The following is a 15,066-nucleotide window of genomic DNA, read 5'->3' on the forward strand; positions in this document are numbered from 1 at the left end:
AGTTGTTGGTAGTTAGGTTGTACTATCAATCAGGGAAGTTCCATTCATTGTCGTTTTGAACGTAATAAATCTCAATGTTTCAAACCAAATGGCAGGTGCCGTGGTTGCGGGGCGGGGTCCGCATTATGTCCGACGGTTCATAATTGGCTTAAATGTAACTACCGTCCTTGACGAACGGACGTTTTTTACTTGCCTATCGAAACGGCCGTTGTCATGCCTTTTACCATCCTTTCGGAAGAAACGGAATGGAGGTAGGTAATCCTAACTGCCACGTACATGCATACCTCATTACATAATAATCAAAGTTAAATAGACACAGCAAATGCCCAATGCAAAAGCTTGCTGTTACTCTCATGCTGGAGAAAACGCTCACTCCCCGCTTTATTGCGGAAAGTGAAAAGAGACGCCGTACGGCTGACTGCTGTCAATCTCTATTCTACTGTATCCGTAGAGATGAAGCCATAAGCCACTGTGTCGCTACCTGAGGCGTTTTCTTTGTTTGACTAATTCAGGGCTTTTGAAGCCACCGAACCCCATATGGTAATATGCTCAAAAACCCACGATTGTATTTCTGTGACAAGTAGTGATAAATTTACCTGTTCGCCAGCTTGTACAGCTGAGACAGTATGGGGTTTATAGAGGCTGCGTCCTGCATTCGCAGCGATGATGCCGGCTTGAAAATAGGGACTCGTTATTGCGATTGTCCGGCGCCAAGACCTACAAACGGTGTTCTCTTAGGCTGAGGTACCGTACCTAGGTACGTGGTACATGCAACAATCGAGAAGCGGAGTGGACGGAGCTTTAGCTCACGCAGAAGCAGCAAAAGCTCGTGCTGCTAAGCCCGGCCAGACCAGACCCGCACCACCCACCACTTTGGGCTTGGCGGAACCTTGACACAATCCATCCATTTCCAGTTCACACACCCTACCCCAAGGTCTAGGTCAAGTCTATTGTAGAAGCCCGTCGCAAAACCAATTGTGCCACACCCCCCCCCACCCCCTGGTGCTAGACAAGTCGAAAAAAAAGTCAACGTACAGGGAACAGGGGCCATCCAGATGACCCGGCTGTTCCTCTCAGTACTACTAATATTATACCTGTATGCCCTCCCACTCTTCATCAGATCAAGACAACCTCGCTCTTCTACCACTGCCTCAGTTGTCAAAACAAACTCAGCTGCCGAATCAACCCCAACCACTTTTTATCTTCTTCCAATCTCTTCGGTAGTTGATATCAAACATAATCTCAGACGAAGAAATCCTCCCAACGCCAGGACGCACACTGTCGATTCTGTTGTTAAAAGACGCTGCAACACTCAAATCTACTAATGGTCCAAACCCCACGATACTTCAACATCTCGAACCAACAACACGGATTACATCCTACCGCGCTTTAACCTGCCGACCAGATCAGGCATCTTACACTCGAATCCAAGAACTCAAAAGACACCTGGTAGTGTTCGCTTTGAGCGTACACTTCAAAATTATCGCTATGTCTTCACGGACAGCCCGGCCGTCCAAGAAACACACTTACTCGTCTACCTCCTCCGACTCCGACATCTCCACCTCGTCATCCTCAACTCGCATCAGCATGGACGCTGTTCACCCTGTCGCATACGTCGAGGTCCTCCGCTGCATGCGTTGTGCCAAATCAACCGAGCTGACATCAACCGACGATGCTGCTGCGAATGGCATGATCCAAGTCGGTACAGGCATATACTACTGTTCGAGGTGTGCCAAGATTGTGGGATATGCATGATGGCCCACTCCGACAACAGACATCTCTTTATTTGGATCAAGAAGGACACATACATACACGGACCCGGCTTGCTCGCCATCGTTACTCCAGTTCCTACATACCTCACCATGTCCCACATACGCAAGCTTAGATTGCTTGGTTGATTTGCAATCACCTGTATCAGAGAAGGACTCTTTTTTTGGAGGATGGCACTAAAGTACAGTTTCGCCGACACGATGGACACACCTCGACAGCGCCCCAGATATGAGGGCTCAGAGACCATTGACATCGGTGACTGGCCCTGTCTTCGACGCAGTCAAGCGGTACAATTGCCCCGACTGCTACAGGCGGCGGTGAACACTTGAAACGAAGACCAAGGCTACATATCCCCATGATGCCGATCAACAGACCGGGTTGGCGACGACATCTTTCGCCTATTCGCTACTCCTCAATCCGGCCAAGTCGTCGCATACTGGCATCTTGGCAGATCGACTACGAAAGGCCAATCGCCGCACCTTTTCTCACTCTCGGAAGGGTCCGAGAGGGGATTAATAGGTGGAAACAGCGACATTCATGACTCGAGTTGAACAACAAAGCTGTCCACAAAGAAGCAGAGACCGCCAAAAGCCACTGTCATCTGTTATTTGGTTCTAGTGGAAACATGTGACAAAGTCACAACCACATTAATCAAATTGCACATGGCAGCTATTCAGACCATTAACCAACGTCGAGAGAATTGGCCTATTTGGACTGGTACGACAATGCACGTCATGGCCAGAGCTCATTGGTTTTCCAAAGTCGTGTTTTTCCTATTCTGGCATCGCTCGCATACCATCTTCTGCGCGTTGGAGCTTCGCCCCGCCCTTGTGTCGGCTCTGCCAAGGCAATGACGTCGATCTTTGCCTAAGCGCTCATCTGCTGAGACGTGCCCGAAGGTACTTTTGTATCTCTGGGGGGGCATGGTCCAGATTTTTCACGAATTGATTTCGTTGTTTTCATTTCAATGACCTGGCTTTTCTAGGGCCGGAAGTTATTTACCCCCTTTTTTCACTTCACTCTTCTTTTATTTACATCGCAAGCGAGGCGTTGTTGCACGCTTATCATTCCACTAGCTGGACTGGTTTTACCCTTGATGGATTTGAAGGCATTGTACTCTGGTTGGTTGCATTACAGGGAAAATAGCGATGATTTCTTATGATACCTTTTGTGGCGTTTAGTCATTTACGAAGATACCTTTGATTCAGACGATTGGAAAAATTGAATTGATAACAGTTTTATGACAATACTTTCCTCGTTCAATATTAGCCTTTGCTGCCCAAGAGTGAGATTCTGTTCTGTTGGTAGTTTCACCAGTCATAGGTCCCTGCATCTAACTGCCGATACTGCTGTTGCATATCACCATGTTAAGTTTACAAATGCGGAGATAACTCTGAGAAAAAGTACCGACTTTAATTGGGCGTCAAGCCCGAAGCCCGAGCCCATCAAGACTTTTTTACGCGAGGCTCGCACGGAATCTCCGGAGAGTAAAGACCCCCAGTTTTCTTTTCTCTCTTAAACCTTTCCTGGAATCTTTTTAATGATCTCCATTAGTCAAGTCGGGGAATTCGTTGCCAACACTATCGGCAAATCATACCACCACCTAGATGATAGCAAATTGATCAGCACCCCAACCACGTGGTTGTTGGCCATTGTCATCGCCACGGAGGAGAGCAAAATAGAGGAGCCCGGCGTTGATCATCCAGCCGGCCCCTTTCCATTGCTCAGCCGCGATCTGAAACTTGGGATTTCCCGGGGGGGTTTTTTGCCCAGCTCCTGCGAATCGGAAGCATGTTATTAGGATCTGCACGTCAACCTACCAAAAAAAGGGGGAGTACAACCGTGAATATTTTGTTACTTTGCTGTGTCCGTCCCGCCATCTGATGAATTGCGCGTTGGGATTTTAGTTTGGCCAGTTTGGTCTTTTTTTTGGGCCATTTTTGGAGGAAATTTATGAGACTCGTTCATCCCCTTTGGATCCCTTTGAACCCCTAAATCTCAAACCCACGTCCAGTGATCGGGGTTTAATACTGGGCTAGTCTAATCCGATATGCAAAACCTCCGAGAGCAATATCTGTGCTGCAAGCTCGTGAGGGGAGAAGCAAGTTGCGTAATCTTCATGAGACTTTTCTCCTCTTTTTCTCCCCCCCATCAATTGTTCCTCTGCGTACAGAGCTTGAGAGTATATACAGTACGTGTACATACTGATGAAGGGGGAGCATTGACCGAATCTAATCACGCCCGTTCATCCGAAGGTGAGTTGAGGGAGATCAAGCGCCTTGCCCGACGAAACAGGAAGGATGTCGCGAGCATGTCTAGTGTAAACGCTAGGCGGACGCAGATGGCCGGGGCATTTCACCAAACCTATGAGACAAAATGACATAACCCGGCTGGACCCCTAAAGACGCCTAGGGGTGTTTTTGTGGCTTGAAGTTAAGTGAGGCGGGCGTGTTTGCTCATGGTCATGCTCAACTTCATGCCTTGTTCTTTGCCGAGTTCTGGGTTCCTACCTAAGGTTTCTAGTCTAGAACTCTCGGGGACGTGCGGGAAAGTAACCAACATTGAAAGCAACGTTGTAATGTCCTATATCGCAAATGGGCCACGCCATCAAGCAAAGACCATCTCTATCGGAGTACAGTATTCCATTCGATTGAGGGGCTTTCTTCTTTTACAGACCTGTCTAGACACAGACAGTCCAGTATGCAATTTGTCGATCATCGGCCGGTCTGGAACGGACAAGACGACCGAATCTTCTGTGAGATTCGCCCCCTTGCGGTTTTCCCCTTGGGAGGAATTTCCAAACTCGGTACTCTGGAACTGAAAAAAAAAAAAAGTCGTCAAATACCTTGCAGCAGAAGCAGTCTGGATGCGGGCTGCATGTCAGCTCCCCAGTCGCTTTTGATTTCTTTGCTGACCTGGCTCGCAGTTCCTCGGGCTTATCTCTTTTTTTTTTCTTTTTCTTTTTTTTCGTCGCATCTGCAAACCCCGGCAACGGGCACTGAGGTACATAAACCTATCCGTGGTTGTACCTTACAGTCAGGTACATCCATTATGTAATCTGCAAAATGGAGTGCAGTGTTGCAGTGTCACTTCAGCGTCATACGTATGTCTTTAACTTGCCAAGCACAATGAGGTCAGGCCCAATCCTGCGGTGTCAGATTGCGGTGAGGATTTTGAGACACCAAAAAAGAGGCGTACAAAATATCCAACACAAAATCCCCCCAGGGACAGACAACATCAACGAAGCCCTTGGGAGCCAACCGCTTACCTTTAGCGGCTGTGTGCCCTGCATAATGCAGCGAGGCCAGCCTCTTCTCGGCAACAGGCGGTCGGGGTCTAGCCCTTGAGGGGTCCATACGGTACGGTAGAAAACCCCCCCCCCTTGGCTTTTTTTTTTTTTTTTTTTTTTTGGGTGCGGAATCACTTGCGGAAACTTTGTCCATCAAATTTCGGCTATTCTATACGAATGGATTTTTTTTTTACTTTCCCCCTGTTCTCCTCTCCGCAAGTTCCTCCTCTTGACTTACATACATATTCTCGGCTTTGAGAAAGGACCCTCTTCGTTTGCTGCAAAACGATGTCATAGTGCTGCCCAGTGGTGGGGGTGTTGGCAGGGTACAGAGCTGCATCCTCTAATTCGTTAATTCCATTTGTTGTGATGCTTCAATCCGCTTGCTTGGGCATCTCCTTACCTTATTAGTATCTGCTCATGAAACAAGACGCCTATGACGAAACCCTGTCATCATTTTATCCAACTGTTTGGGAATCTCTTCAAAGGTAACGTTGTGCAATTGGATCTCCATTCGTAGGGCGGGTCGCACCCACAATCCACGTGCAAACCAAGTTTGAGACGGAGGCTTTTTTTCCTTTTTTTTTTCTTTTCTTTTTTTACTTTGGGCCTCGTGGACCCTTAAAGCTAGAATATAAGAAGCTGAACAAAAGAGTCAAGCCATATGGGGATTGATTCAAGAGAGTCAGCCAGTGTTCAAACTTGACAAAAAGAAAATGACCGGACCGATGTGTTGCAACACATGCTTCTTTTTTTTTTACTCCAGGTTCGACGGAAGGTTCCATCTCTCTCCATGCATCATTACCCGTGATATTGCATTCTGCGATGTAATGCTGGCTAGCTTCTCTCACTTGCTGGCGCCGTGGTAAACTTCGAACTCTTGCTTGCAGATTTTGGACCAATCGCCAGTTCTTAGCATGAACCCCACCCGTTAGAAGGGAAATAATGAGACTATTTGGCGTTTCGTTGGCTCTCTTTCCGGTGCCAAGAAAGAGCCAAGAAAAAAATGTACTCTGACCTCATTGTGCATACCCATCAAGGCACCGTATCGTATCATCGTCACTCTCACTTTCGCATCTTTCCTTGCTCAGTCAGTGATGCTTTCCCACACCCTGCGCGTCTCATCGTTTTTTTTTTTTTTTTTTTTTTTTTTGCACTTCTCCTGGCACAATGGGGTCGGTGTGGGATTTTTGAATGAGCTTCAATTACCTACTTTACCTCACTGAGAACTCTGGCCAAGTCGACTTCAGCCTTTCCATTGGGTAATACGGTATATGGTGCAGCTCTAAGCTCCTCCACATAGAAAGCACAACACCAGTCATTCACTTGCAGATGTGAGGGGGGCTTTGTACGAAACTATTGTCTGCATTGCAACGCGGTTGTGATAAAAATATATATAGTCCGCAATGAAAAAGAAAAAAAACATCACCATTCACACCTTCACACAAACACAGCCCTTTTTGTCGAAATAGATGCAAACAAAGTCACATTCGTTTATTACCTGCTAAGCCTTAACCGTATTGTGTGTGTGTGTGTGTGTGTGTGTGTATGTGTGTGGTGCCCTGCATTTCGAACAGCTCGACCCTTTACGCGTCAAGTCACTGTATTCACTCTCGTATTCCGCCTGACGGCAGAATGCAGGGTCGAAAGAGAGAAGAAAAAGCAAACCTAGGCCGGATCAAGTAAACAATTACAATAAAATCGATAATAAAAACAAAGCCCTTCCCTCAGGACGGCAGGCCCCTAGCCACATACGTCAAGCCGCTGAATGGAGTGGGGGGAAACGGGAGAAGGGAAGAGAAACCAAGAGTGACGATGGCAAGGGGGGGTGTGTGCCGAGGGCCCTCAGGTCTAGACTTTTCCCCTTTTTTTTTGTTGGCCCTTTTCTTTCTTCCCGCAACCAGACTAGCATTTCATGCGCGTCTCATTCATCTTATTACAATCGGGTTATTGCATTCCGACGAACCTCGATTTTTGCGAAAGCAGGAACGGTGGGAATGGCTTCTATTTTTTTTTTTAGCAAAATGTAAATTTGTTCCGTTTTCGTCCGTCCACGTTTAAGTAAACTCTAGGCCCTGAACCATAGACTCTGTTTGGGCTGAGCTTCCGTTTTTACACTCAACAGGAGCACACTTCTATCGGTGATTTTGTACCACGTTGTAGCCTACAAAGAAAATTGATATATGTGGCAAAACTGGCTCATTTTTAGAAACATCAACAGAAAGGATATGTTATGTCGCCTTTCTAGTGATTGTCGGAACAAGCCGAGTAGGAGAAACAAGGTGTGGCAAAACAATACGAGACTCGTGCGCGATGCAGTTCGGGTTACAATTAAGAATCAGTTTGATGGAAGCTTAATTCTAGGCTCGGGGGATGCCAGAGAGAAAACGGTTCTCTGACAGTCAAAACCCCACATGGCGGCATCAGAAAGACAGGGTAGGTAAGCGGTGAATTTCTCAAACAGTGACAAAAAGTCTGGTCGATTCCATTCGATTCTGACGGCAGCGACAATCCCAACCCTTAGACTACGACAATTAGGCAACGCTTGCTTGTAATTTATTTTTCAATACCGGATGCATTTCCGCAAGTCTAGACCAACTTCCATGGAAACTTCTGGACGAGCAAGCGGACTCGTTCAAATCTCATGAATACGAAAACGGAAGAAAGCTTGACAGACAGTTAGGATGCGTGCACGCACAGCAAACGGCTCACTTCAATGGCTTGTTTTCTCTTGGGGACAGTAAACACACTCCCCAAGCTATACTAGCCTAACCCCTATTTTTTTTGCTCTTGCTCCCGGCAACCTCGCCTAGTCTGACATTAATGAGATTAAGAAACAACCTTGTCGAATAGACGAGGAAGAATCTCGGCCGCATCCCCCTGAAAGAAGAAATCCTCATCCCGCAGCCCCTCGGCGACACCCGGGTCCGGGTTGACCACCACGACCACCGCCCCTCGCCTCATGGTCTCATGCAGGTATCTCGGAGCCGGGGGTAGGACTGCCGCCGTCCCGACGACCAGCGCCACGTCGACAGAGGGCTTCCTGGCCACGAACTCGTCCACGTCGGCGAGAGCCTGGCGGTTGGGCTGGACTGACGGCCGCACTAGGTGCTTCCCGCAGGCGGCGCAGTGCGGAAACCTAGAGGCTTCCACGTCCGGTACGGGGAGCGTCGGGTCCGTGAGCCAGCGTGGGGGTTCGTCGTCCGCGGAAACGAGCGAGGGGCAGGGCCTGTCTGTAGTGCTGGTCCGCCGGACGGCCGAGCATGCGGATGTGTCGGTGCAGACGAGGGCCATGTTGGAGCCAAAGGCAGCGCGTAGGGACTCGGGTGGGTACCCAGCGCGTAAGAGCAGATCATCCAGGCTTAGGTTAAGGCACATGAGCTCGAATTCGAGCAGAGATGCCGGCTGTTCCCCTTCCTTTGTGGGTGGGGCGGCGGCTGCTCCTGATGACGAGGTTTGAGGATGGCAGTGCCTTGCCAGTCGTGCAAGAGCCTCGTGTGCGGCGTTGGGTAGAGCACCTGCAGCGAGATGATGCCGCCACGCGTAGTATAGCCATACCATCTCCAAATCGGTTCTGTTGGTGGGTTCCGAAACTGCCGCCGTCTTCCGCTGCCACAATCCGCCGGGTCCCCGCATCGTGGGTAGGCCCGACGGTGCCGCGAGGCCTGCGCCAAGGATCGCTAACATTCGCCCCTGGCTACCCCTGCCATCTTTGGGTTTGCTCATGATGCCAGCGAGGAGAGTTTGGAACTCCTCGATGGATGATTTTGGCGCCATGCTCACTTTCGTTGTTGCCGTGATGTTTAACCGTTTGTTGGCGCCTGAGATAATGGTAACCAAACACACCCGGGGTTAGTTACCCTTTGGTCTTAGGAGACAAAAAGCCCGCTTGGAGCTTTCACCCACCCCCGGCCTTTGCGATTTGAAATTTTAAAGAGAGGGACTCGATTGCAGACATGGCCAGATGGGATATGCCACTTTCTCGGATGCGGCGAATTGCGGGGGTTATGCTTAGAAAAGTGTCTTGCAAAGTCTAATCACGTGAGCCCACTTATACTTTACCCACCACCATGAATATGACCTCGTTTGTAGGGGACATGCCAACACCACGTGGTAGGGCGCTGTCAAAAAATTCAACTTGTAATATTACAATTCATTAAAGTGTTATGGTGATCATGCCCCAGTATAATGAGTGTAGGAAACACAGCCACCCTTATCTCAACCTCAATTATTTTTTACCCCCTAAGCCAGAGTCCCACCCTTAAACCATAATTCCCAGGAACCCCGATAATTACCGTATTTTCTTTCACCAAGTAATACCTACGTACCGATTTAGGCTGGTACTTTATAATGGGCCTTCCAAACTTCAATTTTTCTCGCCAAATTTAAGGTTTTAAAACCTCCTGCAAGCTTAGTTGCAGTGTCCCCAGTTCTTTTGGCACCAGTTGTCGGCGCCACAGAAGTCCTCGCCAGTGCCTATAGGGAGTTACAAAAGTTGCAGTTGTCAGCTTTGCTCTCTTTTTTTCTTCTTCTTTTTTTTTTTTGTTGCTTGTGCTGGCCATCAAATTCTGCCAGGGGCAAACATCAACGGGATTCACAAAATGGGGGTCATAAAAACATACCGCAGAAGTTGCTGCCGCTGCAGCAAAGACCAGTCGCACACTTCTTGTTCACGATAGGGCCGCAAGTCTCACCGCTCTGCGAAATTCCGGGAGCGCTGGTTGGCAGGGGAGGCTTGGCCACGCCGAGCAGGCAGTTGCCGAAACCAGGCTGGCAGCCTGTGCCGCAGTACATGGCCTGGTCTTGGATCTGCATTTTTGAGGCCATGTCAGTTGAGTTGCTCATAAACGCGGATTTATAAAATTGATAAAATATCTTTTTTTCTCTCTGAAAGAAAAAGCCGCGATGCAAGGGAGTATAGGGGTTGATGAGAGCTGCTTACATCGTTCTTAGGACCTGTTTAGAAACAAGAAATGATGCATCTGTCAGTATATTTCCAATCACGATTTTCTGGGAGAACGGCATCTCGTAGCGTCTACTACTGACCGCAGTGTCCCGCCGAGCTGCAGCAGCGGTAAAAGTATCCATTGGTTCCAGCGCCGGGGCATGTGATGCCGTTCGAGTCTTTTCCACAGACGTCGATATGTGGGACCTCCATCATGAACGTTGCCTGAGAACCAGAGGCTGAAGTAGTGCCAGTCCTCGAAGTCGTCACCAGAGTCGTGGCGCTATTGGTCTTGGCCTGTGGGTTTGTTTTTTGTTGTTCATCTTTAGTGTGTGTGTTTGAAATCATAGCCAAGATCTCTTTTGTCTTTTATCATCTTCTTTCCTCACCTTGCAGCTGGATCCCAGACCCGAGAATTCGGGCTTGCATGTGGCCGGGTCGCAATGGGCGGCGGTGGTGTCGCACTAGGGTATTCGAAAAAAAGGCACGTCAGTGACTATCAAGGCTGAAGAAGGACATGTGATCATAAGCACTCACCCATCCATATTGGCTGCAACAGCTCCCGGCGGCGCAGACCTTGTTCTTGTATTTGGGACCGCAATTTTGAGCCAGAACGGCGGTGGCCGTGAGGAAGATTGAGATAAGAACGGGACGCATTTTTACTGGGGTTTTTTTTTTCTTTTGTTCAGGGGAGTCAGAAATTAATGACGGATAATAACAATCAAAGAGTGAGGGAATATTGGACACTTGATGCGCCGCTATAAAGAAGAACGAATGACTGGTAGTTGGTGGGGATGATGAACAATGGAAGCTTACAAGTGATCGCCAAGTATTCTACTGGTGTCTTATACTATTTTCCCTGCTTATTGCCAAGGCACCATCCAGATCCTCTGATAAAACTCGATCAGCCAAAAAAGAACTCATCTCTCGCAAAAAGAGCGTCATAGTATCGGCCTTCTGTAACGAGCCTAACACCCAGCTGAACGACCCAAATTTTTGGGCGATCCCGAGGACATAGCGTTTCTATTGGGGCACTTTGGGGGACGGATGTTTACAACTAGTACCGCCATTAACAAGTTACCTTTTTTTCGGGGGCAAACGGTTGGCTGAGTGGCAAGGAATTTAGACCTCGTCGACTTTTCCTTTGATGAAAGATGGAGCTCTGTTTGTGCGCTTACAAGCTAGTCGACCCTGGATTTTTGGGGAGTCTAACGTGAAACACGAGACAGATTTGACAATCCGTTTGTGCGCTCAGATGTTATTAGGATCAGAGTCTCGCTACTTGACTTAGTTTCTTAGTTTAGTTCTAGGGCTCGGTACTTCAGCTAGCAATTGTGGGCTGATGGCAAATTCCGGATCACCACTTGTCATTGCACGAGTTGCTCTACTGTAGTTGGCAGTCGGAAGCACCAGTCTGAGTGCTGTTCGTTTTTTTGTGATTTGGGTTGGAACAGACCGTTTAGTGATGTGATATCTGAAGCTTGTCCCTGGGCTGGCTACAGACTGACCGCAAGCACGGTGCAGGAGTCCTTTTGTGAATGGAGGATTCAATCTCGCAGGGCTGAACAGAACGTTATTGATTCCTTGCTTATCACATTGGTCAAGTGCTAGTTCTAGTTCTTGATGAAAACAAAAACAATGTTGCTCTAAGTTTTGGAGTTGGATCAGCCGCATCAATGGTTTGTTTTCACGATTTGAGAAGCCAAGACTTATTTTTGTTCCCTGGTCGCCTGATTTTTGACTATACAACGGCGGCCAAGAGCATCGGGTCTAGCTTCAGCTACCATGGTAGCTGGCCCAAATGCTATATTGCAAGTCTGCTAGCATCGTAAGCGGTTTTCCAAGAAACCATTCCTTTCTCTTGGCAGGCGCCGTTTCCTGGCTGTGATTCCACGCCAAAATATCAATCCAAACACCGCGATCATTCAACAGTAAGGACTTTAATTACCGTAACGATCAAAAACAAGGTTATATAGAAGATTGACTAAACCTCCTCGACACGGTAGCATAAGTCAACAATTGATGTTGCTTCCGCACACGAAAGTACCATCGATACTCGGGAAGCCAAGCGGTGCACTCATATTCGGGGCAAATATGCCAATATAATTGCCTATATGGTGAAATAACAAGTCAGCTATGCTTAGACCAGGTTGCCTTTTCTTTTTTTTTTTTTTTTTTTTTTTGTGGAAAGAGCCCTATACGCACCTGGCGGCTTGTAGTTGCACACGGTAAAGTAAGACGGCTGGCCCTGTGCGTTCTGGAGGCCACCCGGATGCGACGAGCAGTCCACGGTCGCGCAGCCAACTTCAGCCGTCGAGGTCCAGATCAGCTGAGAAAAATGACCCCAGCGGACAAAGTCGGTGAGGTCCGGCTCGCTGCCGTACCACGTGTAGTGAGCCACCTCGGGGTTGTAGAACGTGTTCGTCACCGCTACGCCCATCTGGTCTGCCGGCGCGCCCGCCACGATGTTTTGTCCGTACCCGCCGCCGTCGGCCGTCGTGTTGTGCTGAAAGATGCAGGTTTCGGCGATGGACTGCGCGGTGCCAGCCAGGGACTCGGACCAGACCAGCGACGGAGCGCTGTGGTTTGCGCGGTGGGCGTTGTGGTGGCGGAGGATGGTGCGGATGTAGGGGGTCTGGGTTTCGACCACGATGTCGGTTATGGTTGTAGTTGTGGTGGTGGTGGTAGTGGTGATAGCGACGCTTGTTGTGAGCGCTGTGCTTGTCGTCAGGGAAGTTATTGAAACTGTCACAGTAACAGACGAGGTACGCAGGGTTGAGAGGCTCGCGCTGGTCCTGGTAGGAAACTCGTCGATGCCTGGAAAGCATAGGCTCGAAGGGGCCCAGTTGTCACCAAGGGGCGTAAAGACGATATCATCACCGGCCGAGTTTGGATCCTCGCGGAACCAACAGCCTTCTTCATCCTGGGCTGAAGTTGGTGAGAAGGCCAAGGCAATGAACGTACCAAGTACAAGTAGCCCTCGAGGATCTAGGAACCATAACGAAAAGAGCACCGAGAAGAGCATATTGATGGCAATCTGATAGCAACATTTCAAGTTATATCTACTCTGACGGGATAAATCCCCAGAAAGCAATCCTGGCGAATTCAAAAGTTTTCCAATGCGACTTCAAGCATGTGCCTCTCACGTTTGTGGACTGAATCGAATGCACGTGGGAGGGGGCATGAGGGCTTAGTTCAAATATCTCGATGTGTACCTATGTATATAGCCTAGTCGATAGACTTTGATCGTGCGTTCGCCCTTAAGAGGGTTGATTTCAAGTGAGTGATTTCACAGCTTATAAATAACCCAGCACCTACTGATCTTCAATGGCAGTTCAAGAAGAGTAATCCATCTCCATTGTCATGTCTGTCTGTTCGGAAAGAGAAAAGACAACACATATTTGGGAGCTTTTACGAGCTCGGATTTACCTAGATGTTCTAAGAGGACTTATGTTTATAGCTGTCTAGCGTTACTTGATGTGCTAGCTCTAGAGGCAATGTGAAGCAGTAGTTCAATGCCAAGCAACCGGGCCTCATTAGGTTTGTTTTGCAAAACGAGGCTCTACTTGTATTGAACAATTTATCGACAGTTTCTGGCTTTTCACAAAATTCTAGAGATTGCGAAGAAAAAGAAAACAAAAAAAAAAAAAACTCGAGGCAAAATGGTATTTGCGGATTGTTAGCGACCAAAACGTGATGTGACGTCCAAAAAGGGCAAATGAGATGAAATGAGATGTCTGAAAATCATTAAATATCAGTTTTGCGTGACAAGCCATCTTCGCCGAAATGTGCACCGTGAAGTCAGTAGGGTATTGGGGTGCCAGGTTCATATGAGGAGCTGCAGTGTATAGTATTTTCTTTCATCTTAAGCAGCAATTGTGTGGTGCCCGAATGGCTGTGGCTTTCTTTGTGATGATGAAACGAAGCCAAAGGATTTTGAAAGGCCGGAAAAAGGTTGCAGGAACCACTTGTGGCGTCAAGCCTAGCTCAGGGGCAAAACAGGAACTCGGGATGGGAAGTACCTTAGCTGGAAGCGGCGGAGAATACGATTGCCAATCCTCAAGTTCTTCTTTCCATCTTGGAGGACGCCACTGTGACACGGCTGCTCGTGTTGGTCGTTCTTGACGTGGTAGACGTGAGAACCCTTTTCTTGGTCAACAAATGTGTCCTACAGCAGGTACAGTGCATGCAAAAGGGTGGGTTGCTCAAACTCGGAAAGCATGTCTCAATTCTCCAGATCCAAGCCAGATCCTAGGTGCCCGCCTTACCTAGTAAGGTACGTACCTGTTGTGGTCCTTGGCCTCCTACAAGCCTCGACCTTTGTTGTTAGCTTGGCTTTCCGTTGAAGAGTCTCGGGTGAGGACATCTTCAAGTCAGCGGACGGACTATAAGCAGGAATTTCCGCGAAAAAGAACTGCTGCCGATTCTACGCTCAATGAATGCCCTGTTTTTCCGTCCCTTTGGTCTTGAAAACAACTTTCCGGGATTCGGCGAACAGCAGAAAGTATTTTGTCACAGATACAACAGGCAAACAAGTTCAAAATGCCATCACCACATCAACGGCAGCCAATGTCATCATGCATTCCAGGCACCATCGTCACTAGCAAACCGTTTTGCCGGACATGAAATGATCAACTAGGCATTTCTTACTTTTGGCTGCAGGTTTTGAGCAACAGCTGCATTCACTAATCGCTTACTTATATTCCAAAGAATTTCATCTGCCTGGATGGAAACGCAAGCGGCGTCCATTCGGAACTCTTGATCGCTCCCAGAATGCCTGGGACTATAAATTTATAGGGTGTATTGTCAATCTGTCTGCAACACCGGGAAATTGGCAAATACTTTGTTCCCGGCTTATTGCAGGGTCCTGCTTGCTCTTCCCTTTCCCCTCACGGATACTCGCAGGGCAGCCACTGCAGGTACGGTCAAAGCTGAACAGCCAGAAAATAGATGATCGGTATCACCCAGGTAGCTGAGCAGAATAGGATTTACCTGCTTTTAATATCCCCCATCATAGGTATGATTCAACTCGATGAACCAAGATCATCATCTTCCGGTAAAC

General features: G+C 48.3%; 6 protein-coding genes across 6 annotated transcripts; 2 read left to right on the forward strand and 4 right to left on the reverse strand.

Annotated features, from left to right (window-relative positions):
• Positions 1 to 1,488: 1,488 nt before the first annotated feature.
• PgNI_05840 (uncharacterized protein) lies at positions 1,489 to 1,755 on the forward strand (the record flags this gene model as incomplete). Its single annotated transcript, XM_031125871.1, has 1 exon — positions 1,489 to 1,755. The coding sequence occupies one exon, from the start codon at positions 1,489 to 1,491 to the stop codon at positions 1,753 to 1,755; it is 267 nt and encodes an 88-aa protein (XP_030981849.1).
• A 215-nt stretch (positions 1,756 to 1,970) lies between these two features.
• Positions 1,971 to 2,286, forward strand: PgNI_05841 (uncharacterized protein; the record flags this gene model as incomplete). Its single annotated transcript, XM_031125872.1, is given in 2 exon segments — positions 1,971 to 2,087; positions 2,107 to 2,286. 2 exon segments carry the CDS (start codon positions 1,971 to 1,973, stop codon positions 2,284 to 2,286), a joined length of 297 nt encoding a protein of 98 aa, XP_030982396.1.
• Positions 2,287 to 5,182: 2,896 nt separating this feature from the next.
• Positions 5,183 to 5,654, reverse strand: PgNI_05842 (uncharacterized protein; the record flags this gene model as incomplete). The annotated part of the gene is made up of 2 exons (XM_031125873.1): positions 5,183 to 5,393; positions 5,463 to 5,654. A coding segment is annotated over one exon (177 nt), but the record flags the coding sequence as incomplete, so codon positions are not given.
• A 2,234-nt stretch (positions 5,655 to 7,888) lies between these two features.
• PgNI_05843 (uncharacterized protein) lies at positions 7,889 to 8,836 on the reverse strand (the record flags this gene model as incomplete). Its single annotated transcript, XM_031125874.1, has 1 exon — positions 7,889 to 8,836. One exon carries the CDS (start codon positions 8,834 to 8,836, stop codon positions 7,889 to 7,891), a length of 948 nt encoding a protein of 315 aa, XP_030982248.1.
• A 634-nt stretch (positions 8,837 to 9,470) lies between these two features.
• PgNI_05844 (uncharacterized protein) lies at positions 9,471 to 10,661 on the reverse strand (the record flags this gene model as incomplete). The annotated part of the gene is made up of 6 exons (XM_031125875.1): positions 9,471 to 9,535; positions 9,682 to 9,868; positions 10,002 to 10,015; positions 10,106 to 10,301; positions 10,394 to 10,468; positions 10,542 to 10,661. 6 exons carry the CDS (start codon positions 10,659 to 10,661, stop codon positions 9,471 to 9,473), a joined length of 657 nt encoding a protein of 218 aa, XP_030981853.1.
• A 1,355-nt stretch (positions 10,662 to 12,016) lies between these two features.
• On the reverse strand, positions 12,017 to 13,029 carry PgNI_05845 (uncharacterized protein; the record flags this gene model as incomplete). Its single annotated transcript, XM_031125876.1, has 2 exons — positions 12,017 to 12,114; positions 12,210 to 13,029. 2 exons carry the CDS (start codon positions 13,027 to 13,029, stop codon positions 12,017 to 12,019), a joined length of 918 nt encoding a protein of 305 aa, XP_030981854.1.
• Between the last annotated feature and the right edge of the window lie 2,037 nt (positions 13,030 to 15,066).

This window comes from Pyricularia grisea, chromosome I, assembly GCF_004355905.1.
Source record: "Pyricularia grisea strain NI907 chromosome I, whole genome shotgun sequence".
In the NCBI taxonomy this organism is placed as follows: domain Eukaryota; kingdom Fungi; phylum Ascomycota; class Sordariomycetes; order Magnaporthales; family Pyriculariaceae; genus Pyricularia; species Pyricularia grisea.